Source organism: Phascolarctos cinereus, unplaced genomic scaffold (assembly GCF_003287225.1).
Source record: "Phascolarctos cinereus isolate Bilbo 61053 unplaced genomic scaffold, phaCin_HiC Scaffold_5;HRSCAF=322, whole genome shotgun sequence".
NCBI classification, from domain to species: Eukaryota; Metazoa; Chordata; class Mammalia; order Diprotodontia; family Phascolarctidae; genus Phascolarctos; species Phascolarctos cinereus.
Window position 1 is genome coordinate 319,357,701 of NW_027555958.1, and position 24,888 is coordinate 319,382,588.

At 45.7% G+C, this 24,888-nt stretch overlaps 1 protein-coding gene and 1 long non-coding RNA gene across 2 annotated transcripts; one reads left to right on the forward strand and one right to left on the reverse strand.

Moving 5' to 3' along the window:
- Positions 1 to 62: 62 nt before the first annotated feature.
- On the reverse strand, positions 63 to 19,286 carry CA4 (carbonic anhydrase 4). The gene is given in 9 exon segments (XM_020991434.2): positions 63 to 5,436; positions 5,439 to 5,577; positions 6,766 to 6,929; positions 7,483 to 7,549; positions 8,188 to 8,286; positions 9,151 to 9,296; positions 10,276 to 10,431; positions 12,513 to 12,557; positions 19,085 to 19,286. Coding segments are annotated over 9 exon segments (927 nt in total). The 5' UTR covers positions 19,140 to 19,286; the 3' UTR covers positions 63 to 5,380.
- LOC144457765 (uncharacterized) lies at positions 16,444 to 23,524 on the forward strand. Its single transcript, XR_013487247.1, has 3 exons — positions 16,444 to 16,744; positions 17,656 to 18,013; positions 23,016 to 23,524. It is a non-coding gene; the product is annotated as an uncharacterized LOC144457765 (long non-coding RNA).
- The last annotated feature ends 1,364 nt before the right edge of the window (positions 23,525 to 24,888 follow it).

Consider the following 24,888-nt stretch of genomic DNA (forward strand, 5'->3'; position numbering starts at 1 on the left):
TGAATTGACTGACTACTGTAGCTTTTCCAAACATGCTTTTTGTAGGTCTACAGAAAATAAGCTTATATCCCAAAACTTTTATTCAATTACAAAAATCAATTATTTTCCCCCCATGCCATGGTTCATCAAACACAAAAGAGCAGTAACATTGACTATTTCTATTTAAACTCCGTGGAACGTACAAATGAGCAAAATGAAATGACAAGCCCTAGGTAGCAGGCCAGGGCATCACTATTTGGCTTGCCGTCGTCTCCAGGACTCAGGGCTTGGCACATGGAGAAAGTTAGCCCCACACATGGACACATCCTTACTGGGAGGAAGAAGGTCAGGACTGAGGCACCAAGTGGTTGATCCTTTCTGAGGAGAACTGGGAGGCGCTAGAACAGTCAGCACTGCCAGGGGATGTGTGTAATTTCTTTCCTAGGTGGGGAGACTTAGGGGGCTTAATCTCTTCGATGGGAAAGAAGGTATTTTTCAAAATGAAAAAGATTCTCTTCCACTTGGTCTAACTGGGAACAAAAGGCTGAAAGAGCCACACACCAGCTGGGGTAGTCATTCCAGGACCCCCCGGGGGAGGACATTTGTCTCTTGCTTCTGACAGCTGGAATTCCCCACTGGAAGTAGAGCTAGCAAGGCCAGACCACTCCTGAGAACCCCTGCGCTGGGAGATAGGACCCCCTGGATCCCCTCCCCCTCTCCTGGCCTCTCCTTCAATGACCTTGGGTGAGAGTCAGTGAGTGAGCTGGCATCAGTTATTGCTTCCCTGGCCCAACACGCCTCCCTTCCCCCCGCCACCTCCCTCCTTGATTTTCTCATGTGCACCATAATAGAGCCTGGCTGGTTTGTTCCCTGTCACTGGAAAAGCTGTGCTCATTCCAGCCCCTGGACTGTCCCGGCCCCACACGAAGCTGTGATGGGGAACTCAGGGCTGATTCTGCAAGTTATTATCGAAGGGTGACTCCCTGGAGGTGACCAGGGGCCTGGTGGGGGGGTGGGGGTCTGGCTTGGGGGAGGGGTAAGGATCTCTTGGTCAAAACTGCTTCCCAGAGACATTGTGTTGGTATCTTGATCTCTTCTTCTCACTGGGACTGTACTTACTATATTAACTGAGTTCATATTGAAGTCAGCGGTGCTAAGGATGCTCTCTCCCAAGATTTCTGAGCGTCTTGAGCACCTGAATTGTTTTGTTGAAAGAGGCCTGATCCAGGGTAAAGGAGGAAAATAGGATTCACCCACTTTGTGGCTCTGAAATCAGAGGATCACTGGAAGGAACCCTAGTGGTCATCCAATACAACTCTTTTATTTTATAGAGGAGGAAACTGAGGCCCAAGGAGCTTGTGACTTGCCCAAGATCATATAGTTACTAAGTGACAGGGTCAGAATTCGAATTCAAGTCTTCCCACCACAATTCCAGCCTAGAGCTAATGCATTCCATTGGGGAATGGGAGGAAGAGGATCCATTTATCCTCAAAAGGGAAAAAACTGACTTCCCAGGGGCCCAACCCTGAGGATCTCTAGGCCCCTGGTGTTGTCCTAGCTGTCACCACCACTTCCAACATGCACACACACACACACACACACACACACACACACACCCCCCAACTATAACCATCCCCCTATCCCTCATAGGCTGGAACCTAAGCTCAAGGGAGAATGGAAGTCAAATGTTCAAGCCTCCAGGCTCTCCCTCACTACTGCCGCTGTTATGGAAACCAGGCTGGTCACTGGGAGCTCAGCACACGTGGTCAGTGGGTGACTAGAGATTGTGGATGTGTGAAGAAGGGGGGCAGGGTGTGGAGGTAGTGAGCTGTTCCCATGACTATTTATTGGTAGTCACGCCAAGTATAGATGGTGGTAAGGTCAGCGAGGAAAGAAACTATTTATTGCTTTCGAGTTCCTGCTGGGGCTCCCTTCTGGCTGAACCAGAGAAACCAAGGCATTTGGGAAGACGCCAAACAGCCTCTGCCCCTGCTAAAAGAGTCCCTAAAGATCACCTACCTCAAATTCTTCTTGCTATCAGCTCCCCAGGGGGATGGTGGGGAACCCTTCAGGATCTCACAAATGTTTGCAAGACCACACAAACTCAAGCTGTAAAATAGTATACCAGACAATTGGTATGCTCCCATCAAATGCAGAAATCTTCTCCACATTCCTGAAAGGTCATCATCCAATCTGCTTCAAAGTGGCCATTGACTTAGAGCTTACTACCTTTTGGAAGGGAAGCCTGTTTGTTTTTCTTTCTTTTTTCAATGTGGGAGTGAAAAGAGATTGGGGGTGGGGGTGGGGATGAGGATTGGGATAGGGTAGCAAAAAGAAAAAAAGGAGAAAGAGAAGAACAGAAAGAAAAATAAATGAAAAGAAAAAAAGGGCCATTGAGGCACTTCTTTTTCAAAAAACGAAGAAAAAAAGATGGAAGGAAGGCTAGAGGGGAGACCAGACAAATAGCACAGCTTTGAAAGCTACACAGGTTTCTCTTACAATATACTTTTTATTTTTGAAAGCAAGCTCTGTGGAATAGAGACTTGCAGTTTCACATACAGTCCTCTGCTTCTGTATTATGTATATGCAAATGCATGTTTTATTTGTTGTCAGGTTCAGAATAAAAACAGAATTTTAAAAAAAGAAAAAAAATTTGTCACAGAGTCAGACATTTAGAGCCTTAGAGATCATCTGGTTCAACCCTCTCATTTCACAGATGAGGAGCCTTCCTTCTGAGATTACTTTTCATGGACTTTGTATATATTTTATATGGACACAGTTGTTTCCATGTTATCTCCCCATTTAGAATGTGAGCTCCTTGAGGGCAAGGGCTGTGCTTGTTCCTCATGTAGCACAGTGCCTGGCACGTACTAAACTGTTAATAAACGCTTATTGACTAAGTGACTTACCCGAAGTTACACGACTAATAAAAGGCAGAACTGGGATCAAACCCAGACCCCCATAACTTAAAATCCAGTGCAGCAGTTACAGTGCCAGGCCTGGAGTCAGGAAGACTTGAATTCAAATGTGACCTCAGATACTTGCTAGCTGTGTGACCCTAGGCAAAGTCCCTTAACCCCTGTGTGCCTCAGTTTCCTCATCTGTAAAATGGGAATAATAATAGCATCTACTTCTGAAGGTTGTTGTGAGGATCAAACGAGATAATAATGGTAAATGGCTTACTTAGCAAAGTGCCTGGCATATAGCATGCACTATAGAAATCTTAGCTGTCGTTGTTATTACCATAATTGTTAGAAATTTCTTTATGCTAAACCAAAACCTGCCTCCTTGTCCCTGTCTCCCCTCACTCCACGACCCTTCAGAATCAAGCAGACCAATTCTGTTTACATGTCTGAAACAATCCTTCAGATATTTGAAGACCCTTCTCCCTCTTTCACCCATATCTTCTCTTCTTTTGGCTAAAGGTCCACAATTCTTACCACTGTTTCTTAAATGACTCCATCTCCAGTCCTGTTCCTCCCTGTTGGGGTCACCTAGGACCCACCAAGGTTGCTAAGTTCTTTCTTCAGCTGTAGTCCCCAGAACTAAGGATTTCAGCTGCAGGATGTGTAGCCCAAATCCTCACATCTCACTCCCGCTCTGACCCCCATCCCCACCCCCACCCCGGGGGCGAGCAGACAGGCTCCCTTGGCCTGGGCTCCAAATAAGAGCCCTCTCCTTCCCATGCTCCCTCAGGGGCTCTCCCAGGGCTGTCCCAGGTATGGAGGGGGTTGGAAAGCTGAAACAGGAAGTGAAAAACTGAAGAGAAGAAGGTGTACCTGTGACCTGAGGAAATCCAGGCAAGTTTAGGAAGGGCAGTTTCTATCTCTTTTATTTTCCATCTTCTTCTTCCCTTCACTCTCTAGCCTTTTTGCTTCCCTGGGATCACCTCTTTCTCTTTATCTGTCTGGCCCGTTGACTTATATCCTATGGCTCTCCATTCCAAGCCTCTTCACCACCCCTACTCTTCACCCCATGAGTCTTTCTTCCCACTGAAAGAAAAGGAAAGAACAGACATCATCTAGTCTGGGGAAAGAGAAAAAACAATAACTCACATGCTCCCTTCAGGGGCATTTTGGGGGACAATTCCCTATTATCCACAAAAATTCTGATTGTGTTGTTGAGAGGAAGCTAGGTGGCATATAGTGGTTAAGATACTGGAGTTAAAATCAGACTGATCTGAGTTCAAAGCCAGCCTCAGGCACTGATTACTTGTGTGACCCTGGACCAGTCACCTAACCTTAAAGCCTCAATTTCCTCATTTGTAAAATGGGGATGACAATGACAATACCCACCTTGCAAGTTTGTTGTGATTCTCAAAGAAAGTGTTTCACAAAACTTAAATTGATGGTTAGCTATTCTGAGTAAGCTGTTGTTCCTCTCCTCTCTCTGCATTCCCTTTCTCTTCCCTCCCTGGCTCCTTTCATGATGGTATAGGAAGAAGGAATTGCATTGCTGCTGGAAGTCAGGAGACCTGAGTTGTGGTCCAGACTCTGCCTCTAACCATTTATGTGACCTTGCGTAAGTTAATTTTCGTGAGGACTTCAATTTCTTCCCCTATAAAATGATGGGGTTGGACTACAATTTCTAGGGTCCATTCCAACTCTAACATCCCAGAGTCATCAAAGGTGAGGGGGTCACCATTGTGGGAGTGGCATTGTCCCCATGACATCCTCTGTATTTGGAGGTGGTCTTCTGACTGGCAATGTGTCCCATAATCAAGTTTGGTTTTGTATCACCAGCCTGGTACAGGGTAGTTAAGGGACTGAGTAAATGCTCATTGTTTGATCAATTGAAATTGGTTAGCTAGATGTTTCATTGAGTTAGATGATGGAGATTCCCTTGCTAGTGAAATTGTCTAATTTTTTTCTATCACCTTCTTTAGGGCTTGATGTTTTTTATGGTGTCACAAGGATCTTGATAAAGTAGAGCTATCCCTAGCAAGAGATATCTTATCAGCTAACACTTCAGTTAGATTGTCACCCAGCTTAGAATTGGGCGTGCTGGACAAGGCAGCACAGGGTGGAGTCAGGACAATGATAGGCTGACAGGGCAGGTGAGAGCCAGGCCATCAAAAATAAACTTTAGTTGTTCACAATAGGGCTTGGGAGCAGGAGGAGGGGAAATCCAATAGATATGGTGGCCTGGGGTGTAGAAAACTCTACCTGAAGTTCATCCACTCCAACAAAGCAAGGGCTGGGGCAGCTCTGAGTTAGACAATGGGAAGCGTTATTAAAATAAGACATACCTGTCACAGTGAATAGTGGCAGTCAAGGTCAGCAGTACGGTGCTGAGGAAATGTTTATCTAAAAAATATATACACCTATACAGTATATTTATGAAAACCCAGAGTCCAGCAGGTCAAATGTCCAAGGATGAGAAGGTCCCAAGTCCAGGCCTCTCAGCAGAGGAAGACAGCCAGAAGGTAGGTCAGCAGAATGGCCAGAAGCGTGGGCCAGGCATGGAGCAATGGTATGCCGGCCCAGAGGTAAAGACCTGGCGGTCCCCTAGTTGCTGTGTTTTCCGGCTGTTGTCTACCATGGATATCTGTTGGTCAGTTTCCAGGTTATAGTACAGCTTTTTGGAGAATTCCAAGATCTATAAGGGACCAGGAATTCTGGTGACTTTACTATCCTTCCAATAGCCACTTAGGTTCCCTAGCTTCCTTTGAAGCCCAGCTCAAGCACCCCCTTCTATGAAAAGCCCTTCTTACCTGCTCCCCAAGTTCAAGTGCCTGCCCCAGGTTATCTTGTATTTATCTACTTGTTTGGTATATATGTGTATATATGCACACGTGTATTCTCCTTCACCCAACAGAACGCAAGGTCCTTGAGGGAAGAGACTATTGCTTTTTTTGTATTTGTATTTCTATAGCCTGTGAGAGTGCCTGGCTCAGGGTTGGCGTTTCATAAATGCTTGCTGATTGATCCCTCTTCAAACTTTAGAGCCCCAATCTCTTTGGCTGAGGTCTTTGTATCCATTTCTTGATGACCTCTTTCACTCTTCCCTGATTAAGATGGGTGGGAGAGATGAAAGTAAAAGTGATGCTCAGCCTGGGTTGGGTTACCTTTTCCCTGTTCCTTCAGCTTTCCCCACTCAGATGGAATTCAACCCTCTCTCCTCTACTCCCCCCCACTCTTCCTATGAATAATTTCCATTGTCTTCATAGACGATAGCGACTACAAAGCATCCCAGACATGACTCAGTTGAGACTGTGTGGACATAACTCAGCTTTTGAGCATGGTTGGAAGAGGGGAGGTATGGCAGGAGAGTCAAGGTGCAGGGTCACGTCACTGCTTCTCTTGCTGGGGACTGGTTAGAGATTGTTAGCCTGACTAGAAAGGCCCTACAATGACAGTTTGGTGGCCAGCCTTCCATGCATGCTGAGCCTCTCTGAACTAGATTAGCCCTCAGATGACAGACACTCAAACTGAACCTAGTAGAGAGGCCAAGCACCGTCAGCTATAAACCTGTGGCTTATACTCACAGCTTGCTAAGGACCTTCCCAGCTCTAAATCCTATGGACTGTTTGAGTTCTCTGACTTCTACATGTTGCAGTTTGGTTTTCCTAACCAGACTGCAAGTTCTTTGAAGGCAAGGACTATAATATGTCCTTGTGTATCCTTAAAGCACATAACACATGGCTGGACATAGAGCAGGTATACAATAAAAGCTAATCACTTGACCAGCATGTTGATTCCATTCCTACCTTGCCTTGAGTCTCTCATTTAGCCCCACAGTCCCCTTGGAGACCTAGTCTAAGCCTGAAGATCCCCAAATTATTACCTGATTTACATGGAGTATGATAGGCTCATGAAACACAGTCCAGATGACCTTCTCATTGCAATTAGGAGTAGTGAGGGAGCCCCAGTATCGGTAGTAATTTTTCAACTTATCAATCTGTGGTATGAGGTCAAAAAGGCTGAATTCTTTTAGGGTGGTATCTTGGTCTAAGGGAGACAAAAGACCAAAGGACCTGTTAGCATGAGGTTTGGGAGAAGAGTCTCTGCTTCCCTCAGAATTATCCAAACCACACACACACACAAACATTCCCCTGCGACCTTTTCCTTCTAGTCCCCAGGATTATTCTTTTAGTCTTGCCCATCACATCTTTTCCTAAGGGCAATTCTCCTCTATCACAGTCAAACTCTTGATGACTACAGATAGAGGAGCCCTAGCTCCCAATGTCTGAGCCTCTGATTTCCAATACAGACCCACAACCTTAACCTTTTACCTTAATCACAGATTATCAGAACCGTTATTCCCCAAAGCTCCCTTGACCAACCATTTTTTAGCAACTTAGATAAGGACAGGATGGCTCAAACTTCAGGGTCCTATTCCTTGGCTTCTCCCATCTTATTCTTTCACTTCTATCCTCTCCTCCCTACCACCACTCACACATGTGCACACGCACACTTATCCTCCCCCAGGTTCCTCCCACCATCAATCCTCTTTCCACCCAGGTCCCTAGCTAGGGCATAGTAGGTGCTTGTGATGACTCACTCTGGTATTGGACTTTACTCAGGCTGTCCACCAGATTGGTGAATCCGGTATTATTTGTATACGAAGCCTGGAAAGAGAATCATCTTGTTCAGACGGGCTAGAAGTGAACCTTGGATGGGGGGGATGTTAAAGGGAAGGATGGGAGGAATCTTTGTGTTCAGTTTCCTAGGCACCCCTTTTAGTCTCAGGGCACCCCTTGTTTGATGAGTGAACGAGATGCAGCATAGTGTTCTGATTTATTAGCAGGAGGAAGGTCTCCCTGTCCTCTGTCTTAGGCTTGACCCTTCTTCTCATGCCTGTAGGACATGGAGAGGAGAGAGACAAACACACCTAAAGGGGGACTGAGTGAGAGATCAAGAGAGACTGAGGTGGGGCAGCTAGGTGGTACAGTGGATAGAACACTGGCTCTGGAGTCAGAAAGACCTGAGTTCAAATTTAGCCTCAGACCAAACACTTGACACTTACTAGCTGTGTGACCCTGGGCAGGTCACTTAACTCCAACTGCCCCCCCAAAAAAAGAGAAAGACATAGACTGAAGGAGAGGGTCTGAGGGAGGAAAAGACAGAAAACCTTTCTCCTTTTCCTCCATTGCTGCAATTCCTAGTCTTCTAATGGTTGGAGGAGGAGAGTAGGAAAAGGGAAAGGCAGACTCTGACAGGTGGGTAAGGATGGGAAAAGGACAGAAAATGGATAGTAAGTTCTAACCTTTATCAGGAATCCCAGCACAGCGATTTCATCATTGCCATTTCCAGCGAGTGCTTCTGACATATTTTTATACTTGTCCTTGATGTGAACAATGTGCAGCTGGGGCAAAAACAACAGAGAAAGGGTTTAGAATGAGCTCCTCCTATGTCCTAGGTCTCCCCCAGAGCCCTTTCCTCAGGCCTTAGTGATGTCTCAGTTCTGGGCTGAGGACAATAGGATCAGGGATTTAGAGGAAACTGATAAGGAAATGGGAAGGCCAGAGAAATGAAATAAATTATGAAATAATAAGATCACAGATTTAGAGCCAGAAGGGACAGCAGAGACCATCCAGTCCAATTTCCTCATTTTGTTGTTGTTCATACTTCATTTTTGAAGAGGCCCAATGTCATCCTGGGATGATGCTCATCCTCATTTTAGAAATGAGGAAACTGAGGAAGCCTAGAGAAATGAAATGACTTGCCCAAGGTCACATAGGTAGGATTTGAACCCAGCTCCTTTTACCCCAAATCTAGCATTCTTTCCACTGTGCCATGAGTAAGGAGGTATAGGGCAGTCAATGCAAGAAGATGAGGGGGACCACAGAAACATGTATGGAGTGGGGTGAGAGGATTTTCATTATGGCTCCAAAGAGAAGATTGGAAAGGAAGTAGGGGCAGGAGCATATCTTTGATATCTAGGTCCTAATCCTTGCTCTGCTACTAATTAACCATGTGACTCTGGGCAAGTCATTTCTGCTCTCTGTCTCAATTTTTTCATATGTATATATATATATATATATATACATATATATATATAAAAGAAAGGGGATAGCCCTCTAAGATCACTTCCAGCTTTATGTTTTATCATTCTATGATCTAAGCAAATCCCAGAGACCCCAGGCCCGGCCCTACTCCAGGTTGGGAAGGGAACAAACAAAGGAATGGGATTTTGGCTCTCCAAACCTTGGAAGCATGAACCCCTCACCTCCATGGCATAGGACTGCCCATTGATAGTGTGTTCAGAGCCCTCGTCCAAAGTGTCCGACCAGTGCAGATGAAATGCGATTGCCTTGTAAGTTGTCGGCAAGCCACCTCCAGAGATCTTGATTGAGTCATTAAGCTCTACTTCCACTTGGTGGGACAAGAGTAGGTGAAAGAAGAGGGTGAAGATCTGTGGTCTACTCTAGGTGTTTCATCTCCCACCTTAGAGTCATCATCCTGACCAAATTCTCTGTCCCTGACCAGAATCCTTCCTTGTATTTTTTCCCCTTCACCTGAAGAATACATATTTCTCATTTCCCAGATTCAGCATGAAAAACTCACTTTAATAACACTGATGAGATAGAACCTTCCCGGCTCATCCTACATCTGAACTCAGCAAAAGCTAAGAGCAGATTGTCACTCACTTTTTCCTACCCACTTGTAAAACGCTTTACAAACAGGAGCTGCCAGAACATGGAGAGCATTCACCCTCTGAATGTAAGCCAAGTGGGAACAGAGCAAATAATAATGGAGTGGAGTGAGATGGAATAAACTGGAGAAAGATGGAGTAGAGTGGAAAGGAGTGGAATAAACAAAGGTGAAATAGAGTAGAGGAGAATATTGTAGAATGGAGTAAGATAAAATGGAATGCAACAGGATAGAGACAAATGGAATAGAGTAAGACAGAGTGGAGTGGAGAAAGATGGAGTGGAGAGGAGTGGAGGGGAGTGGAGGGGAGTAGAGGAAGATGGACTATAGTGAAGTGGAATAAGAGAGAAAAGAACATGATGGAATGAAATCAGATGGAATGGAATGAAATTGGATGGAGGAGAAATGGAGCAGAGTGAGATGGTGTGGAATTAAGAAAGATGGAGTAGGGTGTAATAAGAAGGGATACAATGTGGTGATGTGGACTTGAGCAAGTTGAAATGGAACAGAATAAGATAGGGGAGAACAGAGTAGTAAGGAGAAGAGTAGAAAAGGATACAGTGGAAACTACCAATTTCTTTTTTTCTCCCTCCCTTTCCAGATAGTTCCCAGGTACCAAGAGATGCTGACCTTGTTGGAAGGGACAAAAGAGTAATGCTATTCCTCTAGCCCTTCCCTGTAACACTGAGAAAAGACTAACCTGAATGCCCATTGTTTTCAAGCTTCCGTAACTCCCTCTTGTCATAGTTGGTGAACTGGAAAGGGACCAGCGAAACATTTAGCACGATTTTGTCAGTGTCGATGTCAACTGGGGATTGTTTATTGTCTTGGCAATATCCAGGCCAGTTGTCTGGACCTGAAGGATTAGAAAGGAGAGAAGGAAGGGTGGGGAAGGAAGACTGGTGTCAGATCTCAGTTACAGCAGAGGGGTTTCGGGTAGGGGAAGATTCCTTAGTGACGGATGTATCTTGTGTGATCCTATCACTTCCAGGGGCCAGTGCTGTGGCTTTTCACTGGCTCGCCTCCATGCCCCAAATGCACTTCTTTCTCATCCTTCTCTCATAGAATTCCATATTTCCTTCCAGACATAGCTCTAGTACCACTTTCTACACAAGTGTTTCCAGATACCCCCAGCTTCTGGTACCCTCCCTTCTTAAACTACCTTGTATTTATTTATATATGGTATCCCAGAAGTCTAAGTGAATCTACAAGCTATAAGATTAACATTGCACTAAGACTTTTGGAAAACCCTATATACATACACATTGTCTCCTGACTGGAATGTAAGCTCCTTGAGATCAGGGAACTGTTCAATTTTTTCCTTTTTGCATCCCCAGCATTAAGTAGAGTTCCTGGCACCTAACTAATATTTAACATATGTTTACTGATTGATCATTGATTAATGTAAAGCTAAGCCTGTAATAGCTGCTACATAGATACTTGAGGGGATGTTATTTTCCTGTTAGATTAGTTTCCCAAGACTCCTGCCTACCGCTTCTCCTGTAAAATAGAATTGGCTGGACCTGGACCTGCTGGGCTACTGAGTGAGAAGAAACAATGAGAGCAAAGCATCATAGAAATCATCTAATTCAAATCCCTCATTTCACAGAGGAGAAAAAGAAAGTCCGGAGAGGGAAAGTTATTGGTCCTCCACACAGCTAGAGGATAACCAAACTGGGATGAGGACTCAGGCTCCTGATTCTACCACCAGTGTACTAGACTACACTAAGTGCTGGCTGAGTACTTGGAGAAGTGGGGTGCATTATTCTCATTACATCCCTTCCATGAATGACAGTATTAATTACATTCTACTCTATCATCTTAACCCTCTTCAGATTTTAGAACAGGGATCTCTGAGGGCTTGAGGGGTCTGTGTTTTGGGACTGGAGAGGGATCCAGGTTGTTCTGTAAAATGAGGCATTTGCGTAATTATATGACCAAGAAGCTTAGCCATGGAGAAGAATTAAGAAAATGTACCTCTCTCTGCTCTTTGCATAGGTGGGGGACTACAGATGTAGAATACAGGATACATGGTCAGACTTGATGGATATGTTTGTTGATTTTACTAAACTATTTTTCTTTCTTTTGGGGGCAGTCTTTGTTATAAGGGATGTTTCACTAAGCAGGTGCTGATATATTCAGAAATGAAAGTGATTTAAAAACAAGATATCAATACATTTTATTTTTTCTAAAAGATGGGACTAGAAGATCCCAAAAATACTTTACAGATTTGACATCCTATGAATCTATGATTCTGCTTGACTTCCCTCTACCCCCACCCCTCCACCTCTCCCTAGGCCTGGCCCTAGCTATGTTCCTGACACCATAATCGGGGGGGGGGTGAAGAAGGGAGGGAGGAAAAGTCCTCAGTGGAATACAGTCAGCTCTCAATTAATTCTCTGTTTGAAACAATGGAAAATCCTCAAACTGCTTTCTGCTTGATTTTTATAGTTTATCACTGAGTATGTTTGCTATCTTGCACTTGCTTTGTTTTTATTTTAGTAGCTTTACCTCTTGTAAGAGAGAAAGGCTAGGCATTATTTGACTGATTCAGAAAAGCCTTCATTCTCTGAGAACCCCGAGTGGTTGTAGAAGGAGTATACTGAGAGGGATGGGGGAAAGGAGCCAGGGATTATTAGATATTGGCCAGAGGTGACCTACAAAGTGCATCACCCATCCAAAGATTCAAGAAGTGACACTTTTCAGAATACGGTAGCTAGCATTTCTATAACACTTGAAGATTTGCAAAGTACTTCACAAATATTATCTCATCTGGTTCTCACAACAGCTCTGGGACATAGGTGTTACTATGAACGCCTTCATTTTACAGAAGAGAAAATTGAGGCAGACAGGGGTGAAATGACTTTCTCAGTTGCTCTGACCCCAGCTAGCCATGTTGGATCATTGAAGGGATGGATTCTGAAGTCCCCAACTTACCTTTACATGTTATTATCTGGCTTTGGGATTGATAGCACCAGTCATCTGGAAAAGAGAAAGAGGACACAGTGTCAGTTAAAGGGAGTGAATGGGTACAGGTGGGGTGGAGTGGATGTGGGGAGAATGGGAAGTCTTCTATGATACCGAACTCTCGTGGCTCTTCTACATCTCTAACTGCTGCTCCTTTAAATCCTTTGCTGGCTCTTCATCTTCCTCTCATTCCTTAAGTGTGAATGTCCACCAAAGCTCTGTCCTTGACTTTCCTCCTTTCTCACTGTACCGTCTCCCTTTGTGATGGCAATCATTCTCACAACTTCAATTATCTATAAACTCTATGCAAATGTCACCCCAAATTCTGTCTCCTTAGGACTCCATTCCATAGCTCCAATTACCATCCTGGGCATTTCCAACTAGATTCCTACTGAAATCTCAAACTCATTTTATCCAGAATGAAACTTATCACTTTCTTTATTTTCTGCTGATAGAATCACCATCAGGCTAGCAACCTCAGAGGGATTTCTCCTCCTTCCTCTTCTCTTATAGCCCTGCCCCTCTTTCACATCCAGTCAGCTGTCAATTTCACCTGTATAATATCTCTACCCTTTAATTCCCACTCCTATAGCCATAGTCCAGCCCCTCAACTCTTCTTTCCCAGACTATTGTAATAGCCTCCTACTTGGTCTTTTTGACTCCCTGTTTTCAAATTCACCTTTCGTCCAGCTCCCTGAGTCATCTTCTTTGTCGACTGTCCTGATCACAAAAATTTTCTACTCTTTGGTTTCCTCTTATCATTTACACAACAAAACATACACTTTCAGTCCTGAGATTCTTGGTCCTGAGATTCTTTACCTTCCATTCCTATCTTGTACTTTTCACATACTTTACATCCAGAGAAAGTAGATTATCCTCCACCGCGGTTCTATTCCTGTCCTCTCCAATTCTGTGCTTTTTGCTCACTCACATCATCTCATCATCCCCTATTCTTGAAATGTATCTCCTCCTCCCTGCTTTCCTCCCCCTAACCCTCACCATGGAAACTTCTCTTTCTGCGAGGTCCAACTCAGGTAGCACCTCCTACTACAATGTGCTTTTTCTGAACCCCTTCTTCCCCCCTTTGGTTGTAAACCCCTGGAGAGTAGAATTTGCATCATAAGTTATCTTTGTATTGACAGTAATGTTAATTATTTAATATGTGTGGAATTGAAGTGGGAGTGGTAAAGAAGATAAGGGGCTGCCCTTTCCCTCTGAGATTAGGATAGAGTTTGATCAGCTAGGAGGAGGATGGATGCATTGCCTGACTCTGGGAAGAATGCAGGTTGGGGTAAAATGTTGTAGGGGTAGAAACAGAGATTCCCAGTCTCCTGAGAACTTTCTTGCTTCAGTGCACTGATGGATATATGCAGAGCTGCATGGACAGACCTCTATGGACCAGAGGGAAGAGAAATAAAACAGATTCTAGTTCAAGTCCTATTATCTCTCCCTATCTCCCAATCCATCCTAAATATATATATTTGCTACATATTAAAGACCTTCAGATGATGTGAGCCTCCCACCCCACCCCCATCCACCAGCCAAGTGTCCTAGGACATTTAATTCTGTCTTTCTTTTTTGCCAGTAGGCTTGCTCTGCTAAGGAGGTTTAACTTTGCGGGGGCCTCCCCCTTTCCTTAACAATCAGATTTGCTGGCTCAGCCTTGGAGTTTATTTGACATGTTGGAAAGCTAACACAAGTCCCTCGAGCTGCTCCCTCCTCCCCTCCTCACACCTCCTCCCATTGTATTATAAAAGTAAATTCTTGGCCAAGCTCTCCTCTCTATGGTGCCAAGTCAACTCTCACCTCTTATCCTCCCCAGGGCGGCTGCTTCATTCTCTGAGCCCTCCCAGCTCTGTGTCTATGGACCTGTGGTCGGCCTTCTCTGACAGACCTACATACATATGAATCATTGGGAGTGGGGAGAAAATTGGGCTGGTCCAGAAAGTAGGGACTTCTGTTAAAAAACTATCCTCTACCTCTTTTTGAAGGGCCTGGGCCTGACCTTTTTCCAGGTTCATGTCTCTCTCTGCCTCAGTAAGGGCTGGGAAGAGGGTGTTAGATACTCATGTGTCAAGGTCATGGGAAGATGATTTCATGCAGCATGACCTTGAGTCTGGGTTGGTGTCTCTATTGCAAAGTCAGAAGGACCATTTCTTCTGGAAACCAGAAGGAATGGAGAATGGGGAATGCATGGGACAGAGAAGGTCCTCTGGACCCCTAAGAACAATGAATCCTTCCAAGGTATCAGAAAGAGTGCCAACGAGGAAGAGTCTTGACTCATGGTGACGGTACATGAGGGACCAGACTACTTGGACACCAGTATATTCCTGGCTTAGCCAGGGAAGGGAGAGGTTTGAACAGTGGTGTAGCCTGGAAGTCTCAGCCTCACCCAGGTCATGGTGGTTGTAGAGGTGACAGTAAGGAGGGTTGTTCTACCCAAATCTGACTGAGCCTCTTCCCAGGAAACTAATGGGGTTCAAATCTTTGGGGGCTTCTCCTCAACTCCATGCCTGGAAAAGGCACAGGGCTTGGCCATGTGTTCTGTCATCCCTTGAGGGTAATACATTCTGGGAGGAAGCTATGACTCAGAGACTCTTTGGGGTTCCTTAATGCACATGTAGCACACTTCTGATGCTACAGCTCTTCTCCTGCCCTGGGGGTCTTTCTCCCCTTCTTTGACACCTGGGTCTGGGACCCAACAGATGTACAGATGGCAAGCTCTTTTTCCTACCTTCACCCCCTCCCCCAATAGCACATATTCCAATAGTCTACTTTGGGAAAGGAAACAGCTGGGAAAACTTTTCCACATGTATCCTGCAAACAGATGTTTGCTCCTCTGCCTGCTGTCAGTTGAACATAGAATCATAGAATCATAGATTAAGATTTAGAATTGGAAGGCATCCTAGAAGATCCAATCCCTTCATCTTAGAGGTAAGGAAACTGAGGCCCAAAGTAATAAAGTGGCAGAGACAAGATTCAAACCCAGGGTCCCTAATTCCAAATTCTTCACCTTTTTTGCTTAACCATTTTTCCTTATTACAAGAGATTATTCAGTAGTGGTTGTGGAACATATTGGGAAACTATTGTGGTATAGAGATAAGGGAGTCAATAAAACAATAAATAGGAAAAAAAAAGAAAAGCAAGAAAGTGGGGGTCTCAGCCCTCCTTTTCCAAGGCAGCCAGACTGGTCATGGCTAGGGAAGAGTGGGGAGCTACACATCACTTCCCATCTCTGGGAGAAGTGCCCTCACTAGGAATTTGCTCTCCTGGTCTCTAGCCATGACCTCTGCTCTGTTCTTAATCATACTGACTTTTGAACTGCTGTATGCTTTTACCTACTCATCTCAAAAGGAAGTGAGCCAGGGAAACAATAGTGTTGAAAGAGGCCAGGACCTTGGGTGTGGGGTGTGGAGTGAAGGGGGGGTGTGGAGAATGAGAGGGAACAGTTAAGGTACTAGTAGTTCGGAACAGCAGACAAATCTGAGTCTCAGAAGAAGGACAACAGCACCTTAGGCTTCAAGAGGCACCAGCTTAATCTTTCTGACATTTTCTCTGAAACCCAACCTTGCCAAAATCCACCCCTACTGCCATCCCATGAGAAACATTCAAGCCCAGTTAGAGAGAGGGTTGCTAACATTCTATTCCTTGTCCCCAGGTCTTTGCACATCTGTCCCAAGAAGGGATGGAGTCAGAAGTATGGAGGTATTTGTACCCTCTCTTCATTCCAACCCTACTGCAGAGCTCTGTGTCCCATTCAGCTCACACAGCATGTCCCGAATGCTGATTGACAGCAGACTAAAGAAGTGCCCCTGTGGACCTTGCCCATCAACTCCTCCCCACCTCCATTCCTCCCCCAGGGTTCCAGAACTCCAGGTCAGCAAAGCCCATGTTTCTGAGCAAAGTCTCAGCTTCTCTTGGACAGAGGTCTGGACATGGAATAGAATATGAGCCCCATTCTTCTCTTTCCCCATCTAAACCAACACTGGGAGGGGAACAATTTGACCTCTCTCCAGGCTTCAGCTTCTTCCCTCAACAAATTGAGTTTATTGGGAGAAAGGCCCCTGATTACCTCTCCAAAGGGCCATGAGACTTTTGAAGGAGAAGTGTGAATGAAAAGGGGGTAACACCAAAAACAGCTACGCAGATATCCAACCTGAACCCTGAAGCTCTGGAGGTAGTGGAAAATGGTAGCCTTGTTGGTGAGTTGTTGAGAGGAAAGAGACCAGATGTTTGGGAGGGAGGGAGAAGGGTTTGGATTGTAAGAATCTAACCCAGGGTTTTCTGAGATGTGGGCAAAAATTCTATCTTGTGTATGAGTATGTGAGTGAGTATGTGGGGATGTGTGTATTGTGGGGTTGAGGGAAAGGATGGGGAAAAAGAGAAAAGAGGGCATCCTACAGTCCTTGTGTAGATGAATTTTCTTCATTGCCCCAACCCACAAGAAAGAAAGGGCAGAAAGAGGCTAGATGGCTGGTTGATGCCTAACCCAATCCCAGCTTCCCTCAGAAGTCCTGTCCCTCTCAGTTCTAATTCTCTCTCCACCCTTGTCCTATGCCCCACCACCCACATAGGCTTCCCCAGGCCCACACATCCTCTGGCTCTTCCCGGAACACAGATAGAAAGGAAGAATGAGGGAGGTGAGAGGAGGCGCTAGTTTAGTGATACCACTAGCATCTAACCACTTAACAACCAGGAGAAAAACCCCCATCCTCAATCTCCATTCCATTTCCCAGAAGAGAGAGATGGCAAACTACAGGAGTGGGAAAGGCTTATTGAAAGGTTTAAAGGAAAACCTTGACCAGAGTCCCCAGTAATAAAGCTCCCAAATCATATTCAAGTAAAAAGTTCCAGTACTTTGATTCCCTTCTTACAAATGAAGTCACTGAGGTTCAGAGAGGTTAAGTGACTTGTCCAAGGTCATAGAACTAGTCATTGTCAGAGGCACACGCAGTTCGGTCTCAAATTCTGGTGTTCTTTCCACTATATATTGCTGCCTGGGAACCTCAACTTTCCCGGAAAGACTACTGGGGAGGGGGGAGTTGAAGAAGGTAAGGGCTACCTGAAGCTGAAAGAGGGAGTGAGACCTATTTGACTAAAGTTTTCCCTTCAGGAAAAACGTGTGCGGTGAGGAAAGAGTTGGGGAGATGGGGTCGGACAGGGGCCGACTCCGGGCACGCGATAATCCCCCTTCCGGGCCCCCCAGCTGTGTGGATACTGGCTTCTCATCAAATATTAACACCCTTCCCCTCAACCTGATAATTAAGAACCTTGCCTCGCTATTAATCTTTAAACGAAAATCACCCCGGCTGGAAAGACCGGCTGAGCCAGGACCTCTGAATTCCTGGGACCGTACCTCCCCACCCCCTCTCCTCACTCCCCTCCCAGAGAAGTTAGCCGGCTGGCACAGCAGGGAGCGGAGCTCAGCTGTCCTTCAGGAGACACCCCTCCCCCCGACAGGAGAACTCCAGGTCAGTACCGGGAGGGCCACATTGCCAGGGGAACCCGCAAACCAACCGTGGAGGGTCCACCCTCTCCCTCCACGAGACCCATCTCCCACCTGGTCACAGATCAACCTCGTATCCTAGAGACCCTGACGCACCTAGAGGTGTAGCGGCACCGAGACTCAACGCGAACTCTGCCGGTATCGGCAGACCCTGGGAGAAGCGGGGTTGCAGGGGTAACCAGCACGGACAGGGAGAGCAACAAAGGCACGGTGGCTGGATGCCCGAGACTCAAGAAACTTGCCCACTCCTCTGACTCTGTTTTCTCTCAGCGGTTCTGGGCTCACTGTTTTCTCTGTATCTCGGTCTTTATCTCTCTGTCTCTGTCAGTCACTGTCTGTCTGTCTTTGTCTCTGTCAGCCTCTATTTCTGCCTGATTTTCCCACTGTCTCTCATTTTTTTGCCTCTGTCTCCATCCCGCTATCTCTTCTGTCTTTTTCTCTGCCTCCAACTTTGTTTCTGTCTACATCTTTTCTTTTAATCTCTGTCTCTCTCCGTCTCCGTCTCTGTCTGTCTGTCTCTTCCCTGTCTCAAACTTTGTTTTTTCTGTCTTTGTTATTTCTTTTTGTCTGTCATTTCTGTCTACGTCTATTTCTCTTTATCTGTTCTAGTGTCTTTGTCTCTTTATATCCATTTCCCATTTTCTCTGTATCTCTTTCAGTTCCTCTCTCCTCCAATATATTCTCTCTAGTATTTTTCTTTTCTGTCCCTATCCGTATGTTGTTTTCTGTCTCAATTTTCACTGCATATGACTATCTCGTCTCCTGAAGTTTTTCTCTTTCTCTTTTTCTCTATTTACACCTGTTGCTTTCTGTTTCTCTCTCTTTTATCTGACTGTCTATGTCTGTCTTCTGTCTCTCAGTATCTCTCTATTTTCTATCTCTCTTTGGTGTCTCCCTTCATCCCCACCTCTTCTGTGCTCCCGAGCCAGTGGATTCTTCTTACCCACCTACCCAGCTGACGGGGCAAGGGGTTCTGTCCTCGGAATAGATCCGAAATGGAGGATGGGGCCCCAGACTGGGGGAAGGGTTAAATCACCTGGGGCCACTGGCTGGGCCAAAGTGAGGGCCAGCAGCATTAGAAACGAGATCATCTTCTGCTACTCAGCTGTCGGTCCGTTTGTCTGTCTGTCGGCTTGGCCACGTGTCCAGCCAACAATGAGCCGCGGTCTGTCCTGCAGTCATGTTTCTGTCCCAGGGTTTTTATAGAGGAACACCGAGCCTGGGCCAGATAGCCAGGAGAGCTGGACCCGGTAGTCAGGCTCCTCCCCCTCCTCTGTTCTTCCCTCCCCTCCCCACCCTTCCTGGAATCCTTCCTTTCCTTTCCTCGATTTTCTACCTCCTCCCCAGTTCTTCTTCCTCCTCTTCCTCTCCCTCCCCTCACTTATTCTCTCTTCCATTCTTCCCTTTCTCTCCTCGATTTTCTACCTCTCCCCCGTTCTTCTCCCTTCTTCCTCTTCCTCCCCCTCCCCTCTCCTATTCTCTCTTCCATCCTTCCCCATCTGTTCTCTCTCCCTGTCTCCCCTTCTCTTTCATTGCTCCCACTCTTTCTCCTGTCTCCTCCTTTGCCCTTCTTCATTTCAGTCAGTCATCCAGTCAATAAACATTTATCAAGCGCTTACTAAGTTCCAGGCACTGTGCTATGCGCAGGGATACAAAGAATGGCAAAAGAGAGCCTCTACCTTCCAGGAGCTCACCGTCTTTCCCCTCTCTTTCTTCTCCTTTCTCTCTTACACAAATTCTCGTTAATACTTGCCTCCCCCATCCCCACCTTGGTTACTTTCTTTGATGGATGGCATGTTGGAGAGGCAGGGAGGGTCTGACTCGGGGTGTCCTCCTTCTTCGGAGCAGAGGAGGGAGGATGGAAAGGCGGTCTTAGGAACCGGTCCTGAAAGGCCGTTTGATTTTCCCATTAATGAATTCCGAGCTGCTCAGCTCCTAGAGGGTCCGGGTATAATTGGAACTGGGAGAAAGGTATCCCGACGGGTAGGACACACATCTAGCCTGCACAACCACTGAACACAGTCCTTTATCAACTCCCTCCTCCTGGTCATTCTGTTCCTGGTCTCTGCCGCTGGAAAGGAGAGGGTGGAGTGGTACTCACATTCACACTCAGGATCCTGGTCTCCAGAGCCACATACATAACAAAACCCTTTTAAAGGGTCCCAGAATCTTGATGGTCCTCTTCATCCACCCCGCCCCCCATCCGCTCCGATGCCATCTGCCCAGACTCTAGCGCTGACCCTTAGGCTTCTAGCTCACTTCGGAAGCGGACGAAGTCTACTCAGGCTTAAAACTGCGAGGGTGTACCCGAAGGCCCCTGGAATAAAGATCTTGCCCTCCTTCTTCTCTTTCTCTCCCTCCTTCCTCTCCTTGCCGGAGAGACTTACGGGTCAGGACGCGGTGACTCCCCATCTCAGCCTTTGGAACTGTGTCCTAGGTGGGAAAGCAAACTGCCCATAGAGACCTGTGGGAAGGGGGAAGGGACAGTAGTAGCAGCGGGGCACAGAACGGACTTCGGGGCGTAGGAGCTGGGTGTTTGTCCCTAAGCTTCGATCTATCTCTTTTCTCTCTCTCTTCTTCAGTCTCTTTACCTGTTCTTGTCTCTGTCTCTCAGTTTCTGCTTCAATCTCTGTCTATCTCTGCCTGTTTCTATCCTTTGGGTCTTTTTCTCGGTTTTGGACTCAGTATCAGTCTGTATATCTTTTTAAAAATTCATTTATAGTTTTCAACATTCACTTTTATAAGATTTTGAGTTCTAATTTCCCCCCTTCCTTCCTCTCCCCCCTCCCCAAGACGGCATGCAATCTGATACAGATTATAGATATACAATCGTATTAAACAAATTTCCACATTAGTCATGTTGTGAAAGAAGAATCAGAACAAAAAAGAAAAGCCACGAGAAAGGGAAAAAAAAAAGGAGAGTGAGAGAGAGAAAATAGTATGCTTCAATCTGCATTCAGACTCCATAGTTCTTTCTCAGCATGTGAATGGCATTTTCCATCAGGCATCTTTTAGAATTGTCTTAGATCATTGCATTGCTGAGAAGAGCTAAGTCTGTCAAAGTTGGTCATTGAATAATGTTGCTGTTACTGTGTACAATGTTCTCTTGGTTCTGCTCACTTCAGTTCATGTGAGTCTTTCCAGGTTTTTCTGAATACTGCCTGCTCATAGCTTCTTATGGGACAATGGCATTCCATCACATTCGTTCACTACAACTTGTTCAGCCATTGCCCAGTTGGTGGGCATCCCCTCAATTTCCAATTCTTTACCACCACAAAAAAGAGCTGCTATAAATATTTTTGTACATGTGAGTCCTTTTCCATTTTTTATGATCTCTTTGGGATACAGCCAGTCTGTATATCTTACCCTGTGTCTGAGTCTTTATCTTGCTATCTCTGTCACTCAGCTTCAACTTCTAGTCATCAGTAACAGCTTCAGATCTGAAGTTTTCTATTGGACAGATGATAAGGGCATTCCTTGAAAAACAGGCAAAGATGCCTTTCTTTCCACCATCTACAGCCTCCTAATTTCTGCTTGGGATATATGAGGTCAAGAATGTTGAGAACAAAGGAAACTTCTGGGGTTAACAGGAGTCAGACCTTTCATCCCTAGGAGACCATGTGAAGAGGGGAAATTTAAATGGGGGATCAGAAGCACCTGGAGAAGTCCTTGGGAAGTTTCTTCCTGCCTTCCTAATCTCTCCAAAACCACTGTCCTCCAGGATCCCCCAGGGCCCTCTACCCAGAGACCCCATAGGTGATGGGAACAGTGTGGGAAGCAGAGAGGTCTTTAGACAAAGGAAGAGGAGAACCATTTGGGGAAGTGAAGCTTGTGGAAAAGGGGAGGAGGCAGCTGGAGGGCTGCTGTCAAATTTTTTTCCTCAAATCTCAAGAGAACCCATTTCCTGGATGCCAAATGCACATACTGAAATGATTTTGTGAGGAGAGGAGCCTCTAACATCTGGAACCCTCTAATGCTGGACAGAGACTGTATGTGCAATTCCTTCTTCCCCTCCCTACCCCCAAAATACTACTCACTTTTACTGGACCCAGAGTCTACTTGTTTGGGAAAGGGAGGGGCAGGGAAGAGTGGGTAAGTGGGTAAGAGGGGAGAATCTGGCAGTCCAGACATACGTAGTACAATCCAGGGCCTTGCCAGATAAGCTTTGGACAATCTAACCCCACCACCTAACCCCTTGGGACATACCCATTTGCTGACAGCCCTCTACAATCCTAGAATAGAAATCTTCCCCACCCCTCTCAAGCCTGAGAAAGTGAGCTTCTTTGAACCATATGGGTAGGGTCGGGGAATCTGACTTATTGAATTGTTCCCCCCATTCATAACAATGCAGACTGGAACTCCAGGTGAGGAGGTGCCTCCCTCCACAGATATAGACCTTCCTTGTTCCAAGGACACTGGCCCCCTCCCCTCCACAAACACATGAACAATGAACATACACACATAAACAGCCTTACACTCCAGTAACCTCTGGCCCAGGATTACACAGCTCTATGGAGTTGCTTTCATCTTCCCAGATGTGTCGAAGAGGGAGCATCTATACCAGTCCCCCACCCCACCCCTGTAACACATCCCCCCTCTTCACTTCTGGTTTCTGTCACCACTCCAAGCCCAAAGCCACTGGGGTTATTTATGACCCTGTAACTAGACAGACTCAGAAATCCAAGAAAGCTGGGTTTGGAGGCAGGGCACCTGGACTGAAATTTTGGCTCTGCAATTTACTATTTCTGTGATCTGGGGGAAATCACATCAACTCTATAAGCCTCAGTTTCCTCATCTGTAAGGTGAGGGGGGTTGTGCTAAATGACTTAAGGTTCTTTTCTACTCTAAATCTTCGATCCTATGTTTCTCTGTATTCCTTCCCACCAAGAGGATCTTGGGTGGGAGGAGGAGAGAGGAAGAACAGAGGGAGGGGGTCTCAAAGCTAACCACTTCTGCTCTCTTCCCAGTGAGCTTGCAAGGATGATGCTCAGGGGAGGTTCAGCTGCTAAGCTGAGTGACAGCTGAAACACACCAGATGGAAGAGGAGCTAGAGACAGGGCTTGAAGAGAAAGAAAACAGGAAGTTTTGAATCTTTAAGAATGCAATTTAGAACTCAAGCGGTTGCTGAACAAACTCCTTCATTAAGTTTCATGTTGCTGAAGAGGAAATTGTACATACATGAGTATTCAAGTCTCTCTCATGAAAACAAGCCATTGGCTTTATCCAGTTATCAAACCAGCAAGGTCAAGAGTGATGAACTGGTCTATTTTTAATGCACCATTTTGAATAGTGGCCCTTTGTTCTTTTATATGGGTACATTATATCCACCATATGGGCGGGTATTAAAATTTGGGACAGCAAAAGAAATCTGATCTTGAATAAGTAGCTTCCTATCTTCTATCTCTGATATATGTCCACAGATTATTTCATTGTTCATCAGTGATCTTATGTAGAAATACAGCTGAATCTTCTCTGAGTCTGTTTCCTGCAGTTCAGTCTTTCCATTTGTAAAGGATTCATAACATTCCTGAGAAGAACATGCTGGAGAACTCATCTTTACTTTTTGGTTGCTGGTCAGGAGGTGCAGTTCATAGATTTAGAGATGATCTAGTTAACCCCTCCATTTTCACATGAGGAAGCTGAAGCCTGGAGAAATTAAGCAACTTGTTTAATTTCCTACAGATAGTAAGCAGCAGCCCTAGATTGATCTGGTTCTAAATTCAGTGCCCTTCCCACAATGCCTCTTCCCACCAGGTAGTTGTGTGCTGATGAGTTAATCCAGCGGGTTGGGTACCCTGCAGGGACCTGCATATCTTTTGGCATTAATTATATCCACACTTAACTGGTTTCTTTTTAGTTGCCAACATTGACATTTTCATGTGTAGCAGAGTAAGGCTTTGTGAGCTGTCATGTGTGAACCACCACTTCACCATTTCTTTCCTGTCTGCTGAGGTGGTGTGATAGGACTTTCCATCTTTCTCTCTACTCACAACATGGAGAAGGTCCAGGTCCCTCCCCTTCTCCTTCACCATGCATTGTTGTTGTTATTTATTGTTGCTTTTTAGTTCTATCCAACTCATTGTGACCCCCATTTGGGGTTTTCTTGGCAAAGATACTGGAGTGGTTTGCCATGTCCTTTTCCAGCCCATTTTACAGATGAGGAAACTGAGGCCAACAGGGTTAAATGACTTGCCCAAAGTTACACAGCTAGTAAGTGTCTGAGGCCAGATCTGAACTCATATCTTCCTGATTCCAGGCTCAGTACTCTATCTACTGTGCCACCTAGCTGCCCTTGTGCACCACAGATTAGCTTTCCCTAAAAGGAGGCAAGGGGCATAGTGGATAGAGTACGTGGCCTGGAGTCAGGAAGACTCATCTTCTTGATTTCAAATCTGGCCTCAGATGGCTGACTAGCTGTGTGCCCCTGGGCAAGTCATTTAACCCAGTTTGTTTCAGTTCATCTGTAAAATGAGCTGGAGAAAGAAATGGCAAACCACTCCAGTATCTTTGCCAAGAAAACCCCAGATGGGGTCACGAAGAGTCAGACACAACTGAAAATGATTCAGCAACAACAATGTAGTAGTAGTGCTGCTAAGTCAAAGGCCATGCATGTTTAACACCTTTTTGGGCACAGTTCTACAACTCAACAAGGAGGAGGCAAGGCTTCACCCTGGACTGATTGGCCCCAGCTTTGTTGATATAACCTCCAGGCCAGCCTGGGAGCCTGAAAAGTTCTAACCACACGTAGTCCAGGCCTTTTGGCCTTGGTGAATTTCTGAAAACCATGCAAATCACCATGTCCTTCCCCATCTCCTGTCCCGATGACCAGACTCCCAGACT